Source organism: Salvelinus namaycush, chromosome 3, assembly GCF_016432855.1.
Source record: "Salvelinus namaycush isolate Seneca chromosome 3, SaNama_1.0, whole genome shotgun sequence".
Lineage (NCBI taxonomy): Eukaryota > Metazoa > Chordata > Actinopteri > Salmoniformes > Salmonidae > Salvelinus > Salvelinus namaycush.
The window spans coordinates 96,435,502-96,455,345 of NC_052309.1; the positions used below are offsets into that span (position 1 = coordinate 96,435,502).

Here is a 19,844-nt window from a genome sequence, read left to right on the forward strand (position 1 = left end):
ACACACACACACACACACACACACACATAATATAACTTTGTCCAAGTGGTGGTAAGAATGTTTGTCTTAACTAGACTGATAACTCAAACATGTCTGATATGAACATTGACGTAAACCCTCTACATACTTGAGTTTCTCCAGTCTGCAGTGTGGATCCTCCAGTCCAGCAGAGAGCAGTCTGACTCCTGAGTCTCCTGGGTGATTGTAGCTCAGATCCAGCTCTCTCAGGTGTGAGGGATTTGACTTCAGAGCTGAGACCAGAGAAGCACAGCCTTCCTCTGTGACTAGACACCATGACAGCCTGCAAAGAGTAAAATCATATTAAAAACACACTGCTATACTTTAGTGGTGAAAATAGTGGCAGTATATTTTTTCAACATATTCAGATATACAGTGGGAAGAAAAAGTATGTGAACCCTACCTTGATTTCTGCATAAATTGGTCATAATTTGATCTGATCTTCATCTAAGTCACAACAATAGACAAACACAGTCTGCTTAAACTAATAAGACACAAACAATTATGCATTTTCATGTCTTAATTGAACACACCGTGTAAACATTCACAGTGCAGGGTGGGAAAGGTATGTGAACCCTTGGATTTAATAACTGGTTGACCCTCTTTTGGCAGCAATAACCTCAACCAAATGTTTTCTGTAAAGGTGGATCAGACCTGCACAACGGGTTTTGGGTTGTTGTCCTGTTGCATCACCCAACTTCTGTTGAGCTTCAATTGGTGGACAGATAGCCTTACATTCTTCTTCAAAATGTCTTGATAAACTTGGGAATTCATTTTTCCATTGATGATAGCAAGCTGTCCAGGCCCTGAGGCAGCAAAGCAGCCCCAAACAATGATGCTCCCTCCACCATACTTAACAGTTGGGATTAGGTTTTGATGTTGGTGTGCTGTGCCTTTTATTCTCCACACATAGTGTTGTGTGTTCCTTCCAAGCAACTCAACTTTAGTTTAATCTGTCCAGAGAATATTTTGCCAGTAGTGCTGTGGAACATCCAGGTGCTCTTTTGTGAACTTCAGACGTGCAGCGATGTTTGTTTTGGACAGCAATGGCTTCTTCCGTGGTGTCCTCCCATGAACACAATTCTTGTTAGTGTTTTACGTATATTGTAGACTCGTCAACAGAGATGTTAGCATGATCAGAGATTTCTGTAAGTCTTTAGCTGACACTCTAGGATTCTTCTTAACCTCATTGAGCATTCTGCACTGTGCTCTTGCAGTCATCTTTGCTGGACGGCCACTCTTAGGGAAAGTAGCAACAGTGCTGAACATTCTCCATTTATAGACAATTTGTCTTACCGTGGACTGATGAACATCAAGGCTTTTAGCGATACTTTTGTAACCCTTTCCAGCTTTATTCAAGTGTTGGATTCGACAGTTTTAACATTGAGATGTTAAAGACATGATAGATCAGACGCATCGTATATTAAGGAGATCTGTAGAAAGACAGAGTGGCTGTGGAATGTGCTGGGTGAACGGGAGGAGCTCAAAGGATTGCTATAGGGGAGGCAGATGGACATCTATGGACTAGAAGGAAGGGTTGAGGTCAGATCCCCTGAAGGGAGTAATAAAGGTTTACTACCCTTTTCCTGTGGAACCATAAGATGTAAGGATTGGAGAGAAGGAGGATTGTCTTATATATCGGGATGGGGGTAGTGTTGGGTTGTTTGAATACAGCTGTACAGAACCTTAAGGAAGAATTCAACTTGGTTAAAGCTTCTCTAGTGTCTGTGAGTCATTTACTCAGAAAAATAAGAACCTAACACAAGTCAACAATTCTCAAGGCAGCTCTAACCAACATCTCCAATCTCGTCTCATTGATTGGACTCCAGGTTAGCTGACTCCTAACTCCAATTAGCTTTTGGTGAAGTCATTTGCCTAGGGGTTCACATACTTTTTCCAACCTACACTGTGAATGTTTAAATGATGTATTCAATATAGACAAGAAAAATGCAATAATTTGTGTGTTATTAGTTTAAGCAGACTGTGTTTGTCTATTGTTGTGACTTAGATGAAGATCAGATCAAATTGTATGATGAATTTATGCAGAAATCCAGGTAATTCCAAAGGGTTCACATACTTTTTCTTGCCACTGTATCAGTTTCCTGAAACCTGCCATATCTATTCAAAAATGAATGTATCATTATTAGAAATGACATATTATCAAAGTATTGCTTGTAGAGAGAAAAATATAAAGTACAAATATTTCAGTAGACAGACCAGACCAGTTTCAAAAAAGACAGACAGTGAGGTATTAGATGTATATTGTATGAAGTATATCGTCCACACCATATGTATTTTGACATTGAAGCTAACATTTTAAATTTGACTCTATACTCCAGAATTTTGTATTTTAGATCAAATGTTTCATGTGAAGTGACAGTATATAATGTCATCTTAAATTTGAGGGTATTTTCATACATATCCATTTCACACAACCAAATCAAGCTTAATGTAGTCATTGTGTGCAAGGAATATGGGGCCAAATACTACACTTTGACCATTTTAATATCCCTTTAAGTGAATTTGTCCTAATGATTATTACCTCTTCAAACGGGAGAACTAGATACATGAAGTGCTTTCGTTTCTAAACGGTGAAACAGATATGTATGAAAATAACCTCAAATAAAAAGTGACATTTTGTACTGTCGCCTAATATGAAACAATCTCAAATCCAAAATGCTGGAGCATAGCGCCTAATTTTAAAACTGTAAGCTTCATTGTCCAAACACATATGGTGTGGACTGGTAAACACATGTGGATCTGGTGAACAGTTATCACTTGTTGACAGCTACAGGAATACTGACCTCAGGGTCTCCAGTTTACAGTTGGGATTCCCCAGTCCAGCAGAGAGCAGCTTCACTCCTGAATCCTTCAGGTCATTGTTACTCAGATCCAGAACTCTCAGGTGTGAGGGGTTTGACCTCAGAGCTGAGACCAGAGAAGTACAGCCTTCCTCTATGACTCCACAGCCTGACAGCCTGCAAAGAGTAAAATAATTTTAAAACCACACTGCTATTCTTTGATGGTGAAAATAGTGGCAGTATATTTTTTCTATTAGTGTCCTGTAACCTGCCATATATATTAATACATGAATGTATCATGATTAAAAATGACAAATTATCTAAATATTGTTTGTAGAGAGAAAAATGTATAGTACAAATATGTGAGAAGACAGACCAGACCAGTTTAAAAAGCAGTATCCGTCAAAAGACAGACAGTGAGGTATCAGATTTAGATTGTATTGAGTATACAGTCTACACTATATCTATTTTGACAGTGAAGCAACATTTTCAATTTGGCTCTATACTCCAGCATTTTAGATTTGAGATCAAATGTTTCATATGAGGTGACATTGATGCATTTGCAGTTTGTTTTGGGTGTGTTTTGGGTGTGTTTTTCCCAATAGTAACTGAATGGTGGATGATGACTGGAGCAATTACATTTCTAAATGAGTAGATAACATGTTTTGAAACACTACTAAAATAATCCTGATTCCATGATTAAGAAAACCATGAATGAATCATGAATAATGAGTGAGAGTTACAGAGTTACAGAGGCTACAATAAAAGATGCTAATGTCACATCTACTCCCGCTCCTCCCCTTCGGCATTGCCGGTATACTAACCACCGGTCCTGGGATCCATCATTACGTACACCTGGCATCCATCATTACGTGCACCTGCAGATCATTATGAGACTCACCCGGACTCCATTACCTTCCTGATTACCTCCCCTTTATCTGTCACTCCCTTGGGTTCCTTCCTCAGTTGGTATTGTTCCTGTGTTCAGGCATTATCGCCACTGTTATGTTCTCGTTTCACGTTTGTTGTTTTACTAAAACATTTCACCTGCACCTGCTTCTCGACTCACAGCGTCAACGTTAGAGCTAACCTCTCACCATTACCCTGAAATTAAAGGTGCCATTCTGTACTGTCGCCTAAAATGAACAATCCAAAATTCTGGAGCATGTATGATCTTCATGCCTTTTTAACTTTTTCTTTCATCATTATTCACAATTAATTTCTAAATGGTGAAACAGATATGTATGAATAGCCTCAAATAAAAGGTGACATTCTGTAATGTCGTCTAATATGAAACATTCCATCTTAAATCCAAAATGCTGGAGCATAGCGCCAAATTTAAAACTGTAAGCTTCACTGTTCAAACACATATGGTGTGGACTATGTGTGTCTGGTAAATACATCTGGATCAAGTGAACAGTTATCACTTGTCGACTAACTACAGGAATACTGACCTCAGGGTCTCCAGTTTACAGTGGGGACTCTCCAGTCCAGCAGAGAGAAGTTTCACTCCTGAATCCTTCAGGTCATTGTTACTCAGGTCCAGCTCTCTCAGCAGTGAGGGGTTTGACTTCAGAGCTGAGACCAGAGAAGCACAGCCTTCCTCTGTGACTAGACAGCCTGACAGCCTGCAAAGAGTAAAATCATTTCAAATTACACTGATATTCTGTGGTGGTGAAAATACAGTGGCAGTATAATGTTTCCACATTTTCAGATATATATGGCAGGTTTAATGGACATATCATTATTAGAAAAGGCAAATTATCAAAGTATTGCTTGTAGAGAGAAAAATATAAAGTACCAATACTTGAGTAGACTGACCAACCCAGTTTATAATAAAGCAGAATCAGTCAAAAGACAGACAGTGAAGTATCAGATGTAGATTGTATTGAGTACACAGTCCACACCATATACATTTAGACAGTGAAGCCAACATTTAAAATTTGGCTCTATAATCCAGCATTTTAGATTTGAGATGAAATGTTTCATATCAGGTGACATTAAAGCATTTGCAGTTTATTTTGGTTGGTTTATGTTTTGCCCAACTATAACTGAATGGCGGATGATGACTGGAGTAATTTTCCTTCAAAATGAGTAGATAACATGTTTCTAAATACTACAAAATGTATCCTGATGATGCCATGATCAAGAAAATCACGAATGAATCATTAATAATAATGACTGAGAAAGTTACAGAGGCTACAATAAAACATGCTAACCTCTCACCATTACCAATAACAGGAGAGGTCGGCATTTTGGGTGTATGATCTTCATGCCTTTAACTTTTTCATTCATCATTATTCACAATTAATTTCTAAATGGTGAAACAGATATGTCTGAATACCCTCATAAAAGGTGACATTCTGTACTGTCGCCTAATATGAAACATTCCATCTTAAATCCAAAATGCTGGAGCATAGCGCCAAATTTAAAACTGTAAGCTTCACTGTCCAAACACATATGGTGTGGACTATGTGCGCCTGGTAAATACATGTGGATCAAGTGAACAGTTATCACTTGTCGACCAACTACAGGAATACTGACCTCAGAGTCTCCAGTTTACAGTGGGGACTCTCCAGTCCAGCAGAGAGGAGCTTCACTCCTGAATCCTTCAGATCATTGTTACTCAGATCCAGCTCTCTCAGGTATGAGGGAACTGAGCTGAGAACTGAGGGCAACACTTCACAGGATGTGTCTGTGAGTTTACAGCCAGTGAGTCTGCCAAAACAGAAGAAATACAATGACAGACAGGTTGTATTCAAATGTTACGCTTAGCTTTCCCTGCTTACACTGTAACCTGTGCACAAATAATGTGTTGGGTTTGACCTCAGAGCTGAGACCAGAGAAGCACAGCCTTCTTATGTGACCAGACAGCCTGACAGACTACAGAGAGTAAAATCATTTCAAATTACACTGCTATTCTTTGGTGGTGAAAATAAAGTGCCAGTATTTTTTCCCACATTTTCAGATATATCTATATGTCCTGAAACCTGTCATAAATATTCATAAATAAATGTATCATTATTAAAAATGACAAATGATCAAAGTACTGCTTGTAGAGAGAAAAATGTATAGTACAAATATTTGATTAGACTGACAAGACCAGTTTAAAAAGCAGTATCCGTCAAAGACAGACAGTGGGGTATCAGATTTAGATTGTATTGAGTATACAGTCCACACCATCTATTTTGACAGTGAAGCCAACATTTTAAATGTGACTCTGTACTCCAGCATTTTAGATTTGAGATCAAATATTTTATATGACGTGACATTGATGCGTTTGCAGTTTATTTTGGTTGTGTTTTGGGTTATGTTTTGCACAATAGTAAATGAATGGTGGATGATGACTGGAGTAATTTTACTTCTAAATGAGTAGATAATGTGTTTCTAAACATTACTAAATTCATCCTGATGCCATGATTAAGTAAATCATGAATGAATCATGAATAATAATGAGTAAGAAAGTTAGAGGCTACAAAAAAACCTGCTAACCTCTCACTATTACCAACAACAGGAGAGGTTGGCTTTTTGGGTGTATGATCTTTATACCTTTTTAACTTTTTCATTCATCATTATTCACAATTCATTTATAAACGGTGAAAACAGATATGTATGAATACCCTCAAATAAAAGGTGACATTCTGTACTGTCGCCTAATATGAAACATTCCATCTTAAATCCAAAATGCTGGAGCATAGCGCCAAATTTAAAACTGTAAGCTTCACTGTCCAAACAAATATGATGTGGACTATGTGCGCCTGGTAAACACGTGTGGATCTGGTGAACAGTTATCACTTGTTGACCAACTACAGGAATACTGACCTCAGAGTCTCCAGTTTACAATGGGGATTTCCCAGTCCAGCAGAGAGAAGCTTCACTCCTGAATCCTTCAGGTCATTGTTACTCAGATCCAGCTCTCTCAGGTGTGAGGGGTTTGACCTCAGAGCTGAGACCAGAGAAGTACAGCCTTCCTCTGTGACTCCACAGCCTGACAGCCTGACAGAGAGACCATCATGACTTCACAAACACACTGACATTTCTTAGGACTAGGCCCCTTTTTTCTCAATTTCCACCAGAATAACATATCCAAAGTAAACTGCCTGTTGCTCAGGCCCTGAAGCCAGGAAAAGCATATACTTGTTACCATTGGGGGAAAAAACACTTTGAAGGTTGTAGAAATGTTAAAATAATGTAGGAGAATATAACAAAATAGATATGGTAGGAGAAAATCCAAAGAAGAACCACCTGGAAATGTTTTTTTTTTGTAGACAATGCTCTTCCAATGGCAAGTATAAGGGCATACTCAATTCTATCTCCCAGGATGCAATTTCCATGGCTTCCACAGGGTGTCAGCAGTCTATGTTCATGGTTTCAGGCTTGTAACTTCCAAAATGAATAAGAAATATAAGTTTTAGTCCTGGGACACAGTCCTGGAAATTCGTGTTCGCCATGAAGACAAGACGCACCTGCTAAAATCGGTTTCCTATTGAACATACTTCTTTCCGTAAGAAATATTATAGTTTGATTACATTTTAGGGTATCTGAGGAGTTAATAGAAACCTATTTTGATTGTTGAAACAAATTTTAGGGGTAGATTTTCGGAATCTTTCTCTGCATGTTGAACGAGTGGATTACTCAAATCGATGGCGCCAACTAAACAGACTTTTTGGGAAACAAAGAAGGATTTTATCTAACAAAACGACACTACATGTTATAGCTGGGACCCTTTGGATGACAAATCAGAGGAAGATAATAATGACTGAGAAAGTTACAGAGGCTACAATAAAACATGCTAACCTCTCACCATTACCAATAACAGGAGAGGTCGGCATTTTGGGTGTAGGATCTTCATGTCTTTTTAACTTTTTCATTCATCATTATTCACAATTAATTTCATAAATAGTGAAACAGATATGTCTGAATACCCTCATAAAAGGTGACATTCTGTACTGTCGCCTAATATGAAACATTCTATCTTAAATCCAAAATGCTGGAGCATAGCACAAAATTTAAAACTGTAAGCTTCACTGTCCAAACACATATGGTGTGGACTATGTGTGCCTGGTAAATACATGTGGATCAAGTGAACAGTTATCACTTCTTGACAGCTACAGGAATACTGACCTCAGAGTCTCCAGTTTACAGTGGGGATTCTCCAGTCCATCAGAGAGCAGCTTCACTCCTGAATCCTTCAGGTCATTGTTACTCAGATCCAGAACTCTCAGGTGTGAGGGGTTTGACCTCAAAGCTGAGACCAGAGAAGCACAGCCTTCCTCTGTGACTAGACAGCCTGACAGCCTGCAAAGAGTAAAATAATTTTAAAACCACACTGCTATTCTTTGAAGGTGAAAACAGTGGCAGGATATTTTTTCCACATTTTCAGAAATCAGTGTCCTGTAACCTGTCATAATTATTAATAGATGAATGTATCATTATTAAAAATGACAAATGATCAAAGTACTGCTTGTAGAGAGAAAAATGTATAGTACAAATATTTGATTAGACTGACAAGACCAGTTTAAAAAGCAGTATCCGTCAAAGACAGACAGTGGGGTATCAGATTTAGATTGTATTGAGTATACAGTCCACACCATCTATTTTGACAGTGAAGCCAACATTTTAAATATGACTCTGTACTCCAGCATTTTAGATTTAAGATCAAATATTTCATATGACGTGACATTGATGCATTTGCAGTTTATTTTGGTTGTGTTTTGCCCAATAGTAACTGAATGGTGGATGATGACTGGACTAATTTTACTTCTAACTTAGTAGATAACATGTTTCTAAATACTACTAAATTCATCCTGATGCCATGATTAAGTAAATCATGAATGAATAAAAATGAGTAAGAAAGTTAGAGGCTACAATAAAACATGCTAACCTCTCACTATTACCAACAACAGAAGAGGTTGGCTTTTTGGGTGTATGATCTTTATACCTTTTTTACTTTTTCATTCATCATTATTCACAATTCATTTATAAACGGTGAAACAGATATGTATGAATAACCTCAAATAAAAGGTGACATTCTGTACTGTCGCCTAATATGAAACATTCCATCTTAAATCCAAAATGCTGGAGCATAGCACCAAATTTAAAACAGCTTCACTGTCCAAACACATATGGTGTGGACTATGTGTGCCTGGTAAATACATCTGGATCTAGTGAACAGTTATCACTTGTTGACCAACTACAGGAATACTGACCTCAAAGTCTCCAGTTTACAGTGGGGATTCCCCAGTCCAGCAGAGAGAAGCTTCACTCCTGAATTCTTCAGGTCATTGTCACTCAGATCCAGTTCTCTCAGGTGTGAGGGGTTTGACCTCAGAGCTGAGACCAGAGAAGCACAGCCTTCCTCTGTGACTCCACAGCCTGACAGCCTGCAAAGAGATCATCATGACTTCACTAACACACTGTTAATTTAACACCAGTGGTGTAGAAGGACAATGTCAGATGCATTTGGTTTATTCTCTCAAACAACATATTAATTAATCTTCTGTCTCCTAGAAATGTATGGTCATATTGTTGTACTAATGTGAACATCAATGCATTTATTCAATATGTTTTTCAATATAATGTTATATGTTATATACATATTATAATACATATTTTTTCCTTATGATTAGTACTTAAATGTCTTTTTATGTACTCACAAAGCAACTCTGGAGGCTTTGATCACTGGCAGCAGCCTCAGAAGACTTTCCTCTGATCTGGAGTATTTCTTCAGGTCAAACACATCCAGCTCCTTTTCTGAAGTCAACAACACAAAGACCAGAGCTGACCACTGTGCAGGTGACAGTTTGACTTCTGAGATACTTCCTGAGCTCAGGTAGCTTTGGATCTCCTCCACTAGAGAATGGTCATTCAGTTCATTCAGACAGTGGAACAGATTGATGCACCTCTCTGGAGAGGGATTCTCCCTGATTTTCTTTTTGATATACTTGACTGTTTCTTCATGACCCTGTGAGCTGCTTCTTGTCTTTGTCAGTATACTTCGTAAGTGCTTCTGATTGGACTCCAGTGAGAGGCCCAGAAGGAAGCGGAGGAAAAGGTCCAGGTTTCCAGTCTCACTTTGTAAGGCTTTATCCACAGCACTCTTGTAGGAAGTAACTTCAGGCTTGTCTCTGAACAGCGCAAAAAAGCAGCTGCACATTGATTGCGGTTTGGCCATTAGATTCTCATCGTTGTTGATGAATGAGACGAACACATATACAGCAGCCAGAAACTCCTGAATGCTCAGATGCACGAAGCAGTACACCTTGTCCTGGTACAGCCCACATTCCTCTTTAAAGAGCTGTGTGCACAATCCTGAGTACATTGAGGCTTCATTGAAGTCAATGCCAGCCTCTTTCAGGTCTTCTTCATAGAAAATCAGATTGTGATTCAGAAGCTGTTGAAAAGCCAGCTTTCCAAGTGACAGAATGCTCTCTTTATTCCAGTCAGGACCTGCCTCTTCTTTCCCAAGATACTTTTCATTCTTCTGTTTGGTATGAAACTCCAGAAGGTGTGTGTACATCTCAGTCAGAGTCTTGGGCATCTCTTCTCTCTTATGTTTCAGCATGTGTTCAAGGACTATTGCAGAAATCCAACAGAAGACTGGAATGTGGCACATGATGTGGAGGCTCCTTGATGTCTTTATGTGTGAGATGATTCTGCTGGCCAGATCCTCATCACTGAATCTCTTCCTGAAGTACTCCTCCTTCTGTGGGTCATTGAACCCTCGTACCTCTGTCACCTGGTCAACACACCCTGAAGGGATCTTATTGGCTGCTGCAGGTCGGGTAGTTATCCAGAGGAGAGCAGAGGGAAGCAGATTTCCCTTGATGAGATTTGTCAGCAGAACGTCCACTGAAGTTGACTTTGTGACGTCACAACAGATCTTGTTCTTCTGGAAGTCGAGGGGCAGTCGGCATTCATCCAGACCATCAAAGATGAACAGAACTTTGTACTTGTCGTAGTTGGCGATTCTTGATTCTTTGGTTTCCATTGAGAAGTGATTGAGAAGTTCAATCAAAGTGTGTTTTTCTCCTTTCATCAAATTCAGCTCCCGAAAAGGGAATGAAAATACAAATTGGACATCCTGATTTGCTTTTCCTTCAGCCCAGTCCAGAATGAACTTCTGCACAGAGACGGTTTTTCCAATGCCAGCGACTCCCTTTGTCAGCACAGTTCTGATAAGTTTGTCTTGTCCAGTTAAGGGTTTGAAGATGTCGTTACATTTGATTGCAGTTTCTGGTCTTGCTTGTTTCCTGGTTGTTGTCTCAATCTGTCTCAGCTCATGTTCATGATTGACCTCTCCTGTTCCACCCTCTGTGATGTAGAGCTCTGTGTAGATCTTATTGAGAAGTGTTGGGTTTCCTTGTTTAGCGATCCCCTCAAATACACATTGAAACTTCTTCTTTAGATTAGATTTGAGTTCACGTTGGCAAATCACATCAAGCTCTACTGAATCGAAAAATAACACAGAGGATATTAATATTACGTCTGTTTTAATGCCTACAGTATTTTAGGACTGTGTTTTAAAGTTTAAATAATAATAACTGCCTGTATAAATGTGTAAATGTTTTCATAATGCATTACACGCTGATTTGACTGATTCTATTATTATTGGTATTATTTATGTTCTTTCTCCAACACATCCCTGCTGCTACTTGATGAGGTCACTAGGTGTTGTGTTAAGGCTGCTACAATATCATTGAGTTACACAGCTACTTTAGCTGTACTTTATCTACAGCTTTTAAGTGTTTGTTATTAAACAGCATTCAACATGAGGCAGACAGCTCTTACTTTTCTCCATTGTGTCAGCAAGCTCCTTCTGGTTCATTTTCCTCGGGACGTCCATGTTCACAATAGGGTCACTGAACACACGCACACACACACACACACACACACACACACACACACACACACACACACACACACACACACACACACACACACACACACACACAGGTAATGTTGTGTTTGTTTAATATTGCTTTAGGACTATGTAAATGGAAAAAGGATTAGCCTATGGATTATGAAAACATCAAAATAAATGAGAAAATGGGAGAGGAGAAATGACTAGAGACAGTGTTGTTTAACTCACTGACCATGACCCAGGAGTTATTCTTACCTTCGTTCAGTAGAAAAGTCTCCCTGTCTAAAATATATAGGAGGTTCCATAGACCGGTCACTCTTCATAGACACACAGCTGGGTACAGAGGAGGCTGGTCCCTTCTGCTTGATTGGGCTTCAACACAACAGAGACAAACATTACATCTCTCTGAGCTCAGATGGTGAAACATAAGAAGAGTTTAATCCCAAAATGCAATATATCTATTTTCAGAAATGTTTGTAAATTAGCTTTAATTGTTTAAATACATTATTAAACCCCTTCAAGGCTACATAACGGCCTCTAAAGTTTGTAATTTCCACTTAAAAATGTTGCCCTAATGAAATCAACACGTACAAAAAATGTCCCCTTAATTATAATCCACATAATAATTGCTGTTGCTGCAGGATTATGACAAACTGGGTCAAATTAAGATGTCATCTGTGTGACAAACTGGGTGTCACGCTCGTCGAAATGACAGGACCAAGGTGCAGCGTGGGTGAGCGTACATTTTTCCTTTATTATGCAAATGTCGCCAACAAAACAATAATACCACAAAAACGACCGTGAAGCTACGTAAGGCTATACGTGCACAAACTAAGATAACTACCCACAACCACCAAAAGGAAAAAAGGCTGCCTAAGTATGATTCCCAATCAGAGACAACGATAGACAGCTGTCCCTGATTGAGAACCATACCCGGCCAAAACATAGAAACCAACAACATAGAATGCCCACCCCAAATCACACCCTGACCTAACCAAATAGAGAAATAAAACGGCTCTCTAAGGTCAGGGCGTGACACTGGGTCAAATTAAGATGTCATCTGAAAATGCACTTAAGGTATCTAGGTGAGACAATCAAGATCGAATCCCCGAGCTGACAAGGTAAAAAACTGTCGTTCTGCCCCTGAACAAGGCAGTTAACCCACTGTTCTCAGGCGTCAATGAAAATAAGAATTTGTTCTTAACTGACTTGCCTAGTTAAATTAAAGTAAAATAAAAAATTAAAATAAACATCCCAGTCAAATATACAGGATACGAACAATCCATTCCAACTAAACAATGGATATATAGCATTTTGCAACAAAAAAAAAAACATTTTCAATCAATTCTAAAATCTAGAACAGTTATTTTGAGCAATAATTTCTGATGAAAAAACACAAATGTGAAAAAAATGTGTATATAACGTTTTGAAATATGAATTCTTAAACAAAATTGTCATCTCACCTCTTAGCTTTGGTGTCATGTTCCCCAGAGAGATGCATTTTAGAGGCAGGGCCACCCTCCTCTCTCTCCCCAGAGAGACTCATTTTAGAGGCAGGGCCACCTTCCTCCCTCTCTCCAGAGAGACTCATTTTAGAGGCATGGCCCCTCTCCCCTCTGAGAGACTCATTTTAGAGCACTGACACCTAAACAGAGACCCAGCATGTTGCTTGTTGTTAACACAGTGACAACTAATTCTTGAATGTCAATTGTTCTCTTTTATTCATTATCTCTTAGAAATGAAACATTTACTAACAGACACATACAAACAGTCCAGTGATTTAATGCAATTACTTTTTATAGCCCAATGACTACTCAAAACCCACCCACAAGGCCTGAAAACGAGTCCAAAAAAATAGCCCCTGATAGGCTTTCATCTTAGTTCCAATAGCCTACTGTAGCCTAGATAAGATGTAGGCAAGATGTAAACTGAACGATTTAGCAGCTGGCTTAGTTCAAATAGTCAGATTAATTTATTTAACATGAATAGCAAGGCGATTTCAAGGTAAAAAGTGGTTATGTTGCAGAGTAGCCTTGGGCTCCTGAGTGGTGCAGCGGTCTAAGGCACTGCATCTCAGTGCAAGAGGCATCTCTACAGTCCCTAGTTTGAATCCAGGCTGTATCACATCCAGCTGTGATTGGGAGTCACATAGGGTGGTGCACAATTGGCCCAGCCTCGTCCGGGTTTGGCTGGGGTAGGCCCTCATTGTAAATAATAATAATGTGTTACTAACTGACTTGCCTGGTTAAATATACTTTTTTTTTTTTACTTGAAATTGTAAAACAAAAAAACTTCAAGTCGCCTTGCTACTCATGTTAAATAAATGAATGCTGAAATAGGCTACTGAGGATGGGGTCGTAATTACTGAATCAAATATGAATAATATGGATATGAACTGAATAGGCCTATGCTTGTCAACAACATTCAGGTAATTTTTTTCTTCCTGTATTCTAATCTGACTGACCGTTATCTTCAATCTAATGCATTCCAGCATCTGTTCAGCAACTGCGGTAGAACTGTGAGCATGGTCACATTGTGATAACTTGTTCAGAAATACTTAGAAATACTTACTTAATTTTTAAATCTCTCCAAATAGTGTTTTCTCGTGTCTTCTCAAAATGGATCCTGTACAAAATAACACATTTCCTTTCTGTTTCAGTTCAGTCACACCCTGATAATAAAGTGTTTAATTGGTATATTCCACAAGATGGCAGTAAACACCTGCTGTAACTGGACTTTACAACAGTGACCATGTCACACCCTAATATCCCGTTATAATTCAGATACTAAAGTATTCTGTTTTTGAGTTGACGCATAAAAACATCATATCCCGTTTACAATAACCCCAAAAAGGTTGTCTCTCGGTAATGAGAAACCCGGATATGATGCCTGGGAAATGCTGATCTTAGACGGGATACTGTGGCATGTCAACACATACTGTTTACTGTTGTTTTTCACAGCGAGCGCAGGTTATATCATTTATCATATGTGTTGTGTGACGATGCTTTCATCTGATTGTCAAACAAATCACTTCAAAAAGTAGGCTACCTGTGCAGTTTGATCCACCATAATAATTTATTTTGCTGATACTCTGTACTTGACCGTATAGCCTACTGGCTACTTTCGCCCCTAATTTAGATACGGTCCTGCTTATAATTTTTAACATTTGATATGCCATTTGTTTGTCAACTAGATACAGGCAGCTTCTCTTCTGTCATAACTTGTTGCCCTAGAAGACTAAAGTAGTGCTCAGAGGAATAATGTTGTACATTGATAGAATGAATGCATTATTAACCTAGTTAACCCTCCTGCTGTGTTCCGGTCGAAATGGACCGATTTACAAGTTCTCTCTGATGTAGTTAATTCAATCTGATTGTCATAAGGTTCCATGACTTTGTCCACACAGGGCATCTGAACACACAAAATACATTTTGATGATTTTCATTACATTTTGGGTGTTTATTTAACTTTTGTACACCTGTGGTGTTCCCGGCACATGCCCATTCATCAGATGGACACACTTCCTCTCCCAGACACCCACATGCATGTGTTTTTGAGCACACACACACACACACATGCACACCTCACTCCCCTGTGTGGCTTCCATGGCATCCCCCACGGGAACCTTTCCCCAATAGAATCTTTCCCCCACGGGAACCCCACCTGTTGGCATTCTCACAAACAATCGCAACATTGTTTCAATAATATATAGAACCTTTCTCGCAGCTCTGGTATATAAAGCTTTTTTGAGGCCTTGCTCACAATTCATTCTGTGGCAGATCAATGACCAAGCAATATACTGTATGTGAGGCTCTTGATCATATCTTTGATCATGGCACTGGTGAGGAGGAGAGAGTCCTTGTTAAACTTTGACACAAAGTAGTATGTGATAAATAGCACAATATGTTTCATCTGAGTATTTGTTATAGTCAAAATAATCCATACATTATGCTTTTTTTCTCAAAAACGAGTTGTCTGAGCTCAGGTCAATGAGGCCTACAGGCCATAAAGAGCAAATAGAAGTGCAAAACTTGTAATGTTCACAATAACTTAGGCTGATAAACAGATCTAACACATCATTAGGTGATAATATGTGTATCATTATGGATTTATAATCAGCTAAAATGGGGCGGTCATTTTGGACCGGGAACACGATCAATTAACATGAAACGAGCACAACAGGAGGGTTAAATAGAAATCTGTTCGATAGGGAGAGATTGAATATGCTACGTGGCTGGTTTTCGTTTTGTAGTTCGTGATTGTCTGTAGTCCTCTTGTGATGATTTAGATGATAACTTTAATAGCAAATTAAGTGCAACCATTGATGACATACTTCCAGTAAAGTTGAAAAAGGCCTTTTGGGAAACTAATCAATTAAAGTGAGGAAACTAATCAATTAAAGAGAAATTGCAGGAAGGCAGAGGGGAAGTGGAGAAAGTCAACGTTGCAGGTCCATTATGATATTCTGAGAGAGCAACTTGGCATGTATAACAAGGCAAATAGAAATGCCAGATGGACACATTTTTCTTACTTGGTCACTACTAACCTTGTCGGTTATGTTTACTAAGTGAAATTCAAAGTTTTCTACATTGTTGACCCCAAGTGACGGTGAAACTGAATTCTGCGGACTGCGGATTGTGCCGTTACGCACCACAGATATGTAAAAAAAACAAAAACAAAAAACATATTTGCATTAGAAAATGTATAGTTTTTGCTCCATTCTTAACAGTTTATTTGTGTATTTTTAATGGAACTTTTCATGACTACCTATTTTTCTTCTTTCAGGCTGAGTGCATGATGTGAGAGTAGAGCTCTGCCAGTGTGAGCTGGAAGCAGTGTCATTGGTCAGGTACATGAGCCAGAAGCAGTGTCATTGGTCAGGTACATGATCCAGAAGCAGTGTCATTGGTCAGGTACATGAGCCAGAAGCAGTGTCATTGGTCAGGTACATGAGCCAAAAGCAGTGTCATTGGTCAGGTACATGCTCTGGCCTTGCACACCCAGCCAGCCTCAGACTGCAGTGGTCTGCTCACTACTCAAGAAGATAACCAGCCTGCAGCTTGAGAGTGGTGTTTCACTGAGGGCCATATGCCTCATAACTAAATTCCTGTTTTGATAAACAGATCTGTCATAGAAACCATCTGCTCCTTAATTTTTTTTTACATAATGTTGCTGCTACCGTCTCTTATGACAGAAAATAACTTCTGGACATCAGAACAGCGATTACTCACCACGAAATGGAATAAACTTTTTCCTTTAACTAGTCCGACATGAAGGACATACTGCTTTCCCGGGAACAAATCCCTGTCATTTGAATGAAAAGAAAACTGAGAAAAAGGGGGTGGAGGTTGTGCTGCCTTCTGAGAATTCGTAGCCGATCGAATAAACCCCCACTGCCATCCATTCTATTGGCGAACGTGCAATCATTGGAAAATAAAATTGATGACCTACGAGCAAGATTAAACTACCAACGGGACATTAAAAACTGTAATATCTTATGTTTCACTGAGTCGTGGCTGAACGATGACATAATTAACATACAGCTGTCGGGTTATACACAGTATCGGTAGGATAGAACAGCGGCATCTGGGAAGACAAGGGGTGGTGGTCTATGTACGTATATTTGTAAACAACAGCTGGTGCACGATATCTAAGGAAGTCTCAAGGTTTTGCTCGCCTGAGGTAGAGTATCTCATGAAAAGCTGTAGACCACAATATCTACCGAGAGAGTTTTCATCTGTATTTTTCGTAGTTGTCTGCATACCACCACAGATTGATGCTGGCACTAAGACCTCACTCAATTAGCTGTATACCGCCGTAAGCAAACAGGAATACGCTCATCCAGAAGCGGCGCTCCTAGTGGCCGGGGACTTTAATGCAGGGTAACTTAAATCCTAATGTCTATCAGCATGTTAAATGTGCAACCAGAGGGGAAAAACTCTAGACCACCACACATAGAGATGCTTACAAAGCTCTCCCTCGCCCTCCATTTTGCAAATCTGACCATAATTCTATCCTCCTGATTCCTGCTAACAAGCAAAAATTAAAGCAGGAAGCACCAGTGACACGGTCAATAGAAAAGTGGTCAGATGAAGCAGATGCTAAGCTACAAGACTGTTTAGCTAGCACAGACTGGAATATGTTCCGGGATTCTTCCAAAGGCATTGAGGAGTACACCACAGTCATTGGCTTCATCAATAAGTGCATCGATGAAGTCGTCCACACAGTGACTGTAAGTACACACCTCAACCAGAAGCCATGGATTACAGGGAACATCCACACTGAACTAAAGGGTAGAGCTGCTGCTTTCAAGGAGCGGGTCTCTAACCCGGAAGCTTATAAGAAATCTTGCTATGCCCTCAGACGAACCATCAAACAGGCAAAGCGTCAATACAGGACTAAGATCGAATTGTACTACACCGGCTCTGATGCTCGTCGGATGTGGCAGGGCTTGCAAACCATTACAGACTACAAAGGGAAGCACAGCCGAGAGATGCCCAGTGACACGAGCCTACCAGACGAGCTAAACTAGTTATATGTTTGCTTCGAGGCAAATAACACTGAAACATGCATGAGAGCACCAGCTGTTCTGGAAGACTGTCTGATCACGCTCTCAGCAGCCGATGTGAGTAAGACCTTTAAACGGACGGATTACCAGCACGTGTACTGCGAGCATGCGCTGACCAACTGGCAAGTGTCTTCACTGACATGTTCAACCTCTCCCTGTCCGAGTCTGTAATACCAACATGTTTTAAGCAGACCCCCATAGTGCCTGTGCCCAAGGACACTAAGGTTACCTGCCTAAATGACTACCGACCCGTAGCACTCACGCCTGTTGCCATGAAGTGCTTTGAAAGGCTGGTCATGGCTCACATCAACACCATTATCCCAGAAACCCTAGACCCACTCCAATTTGCATACCGCCCCAACAAATCCACAGATGATGCAACTGGATCCTGGACTTCCTGACGGGCCTCCCCCAGGTGATAAGGGTAGGTAATGTCGGGTTCACCTAGGGATCATGAAAAGGGTTGTATCAAAATGTTTGATGTATTAGAATAATTTATTATTCTTATGTTGTATTAATAGAAGGGGAGGGGTTACATTTATAGGGTCCTAGACTACAGATTAACAATATATATATATTCATTGTAGAGGTTTAGTATTCCACAATTGTTTTTTAGTTCTCTCTCTCTTTCTTATAAAAAGGCCCCTCTGAGAATGTGTGACTGTGAAGAAGAAGCTATGCAGGGGAGTGGAGGAGATAAGACTAGTCAAACATTCCACAATAAAGCAACTTTGGGGAGTGGACCTTTACTGCTAAGTTTCAGATAACACTAAAAGCCATTGTTTATATAGCTTGGTAGCCAGGGTTTTGGTCTCAGGAGTAAAAAGGTAATGACGTAGGTAGTGACATCACCAGGCTAGACTGAGGGTGTAACAAAACAACTTTTTGTTTGATGCAGAACTTACTCGGAAACATGCGTGCTATGTTCCTGATTGTCAACTTCCGTCTGCAATTGCATTAATAAAGGTTTTGAATGATTTAATTAAATATATTGTCATAATGCTAATTTCACCAGTGATTGACAAGGACGAAAGGAACGAACCCTAACATTAACAACACATCCGCCACTCTTATCCTCAACACGTTAGCCCCTCAGGGGTGCGTGCTCAGTCCCCTCCTGTACTCCCTGTTCACTCATGACTGCATGGCCAGGCACAACTCCAACACCATCATTAAGTTTGCCGATGACACAACAGTGGTAGGCCTGATCACCGACAACGACGAGCCAGCCTATAGTGAGGAAGTAAGAGACCTGGCCGTGTGGTGCCAGGACAACAACCTCTCCCTCAACATGATCAAGACAAAGGAGATGATTGTTGACTACAGGAAAAAGAGGACCAAGCACGCCCCCATTCTCATTGACGGGGCTGTAGTGGAGCAGGTTGAGAGCTTCAACTTCCTTGGTGTCCACGTCACCAACAAACTAACATGGTCCAAGCACACCAAGACAGTCGTGAAGAGGGCACGACAAAACCTATTCCCCCTCAGGAGATTGAAAAGATTTGGCATGGGTCCTCAGATCCTCAAAATGTTCTACAGCTGCACCATCGAGAGCATCCTGACTGGTTGCATCACTGCCTGGTATGGCAACTGC

The 19,844-nt window shown here is 39.9% G+C and overlaps 1 protein-coding gene across 1 annotated transcript in view; it reads right to left on the reverse strand.

Moving 5' to 3' along the window:
• The window catches only part of LOC120044151 (ribonuclease inhibitor-like), a gene marked incomplete at its 3' end in the record, with an annotated part of 163,035 nt that overhangs the window by 44,607 nt on the left and 98,584 nt on the right, over positions 1-19,844 (reverse strand). The window contains exons 7-12 of the mRNA XM_038988733.1: positions 9,029-9,202; positions 7,944-8,117; positions 6,642-6,815; positions 5,364-5,537; positions 4,274-4,447; positions 128-301 (exon numbers count right to left, since the gene is read on the reverse strand). Coding sequence (XP_038844661.1) covers positions 128-301; positions 4,274-4,447; positions 5,364-5,537; positions 6,642-6,815; positions 7,944-8,117; positions 9,029-9,202 — 1,044 coding nt within the window. The remainder of the gene's footprint in view (positions 1-127; positions 302-4,273; positions 4,448-5,363; positions 5,538-6,641; positions 6,816-7,943; positions 8,118-9,028; positions 9,203-19,844) is intronic.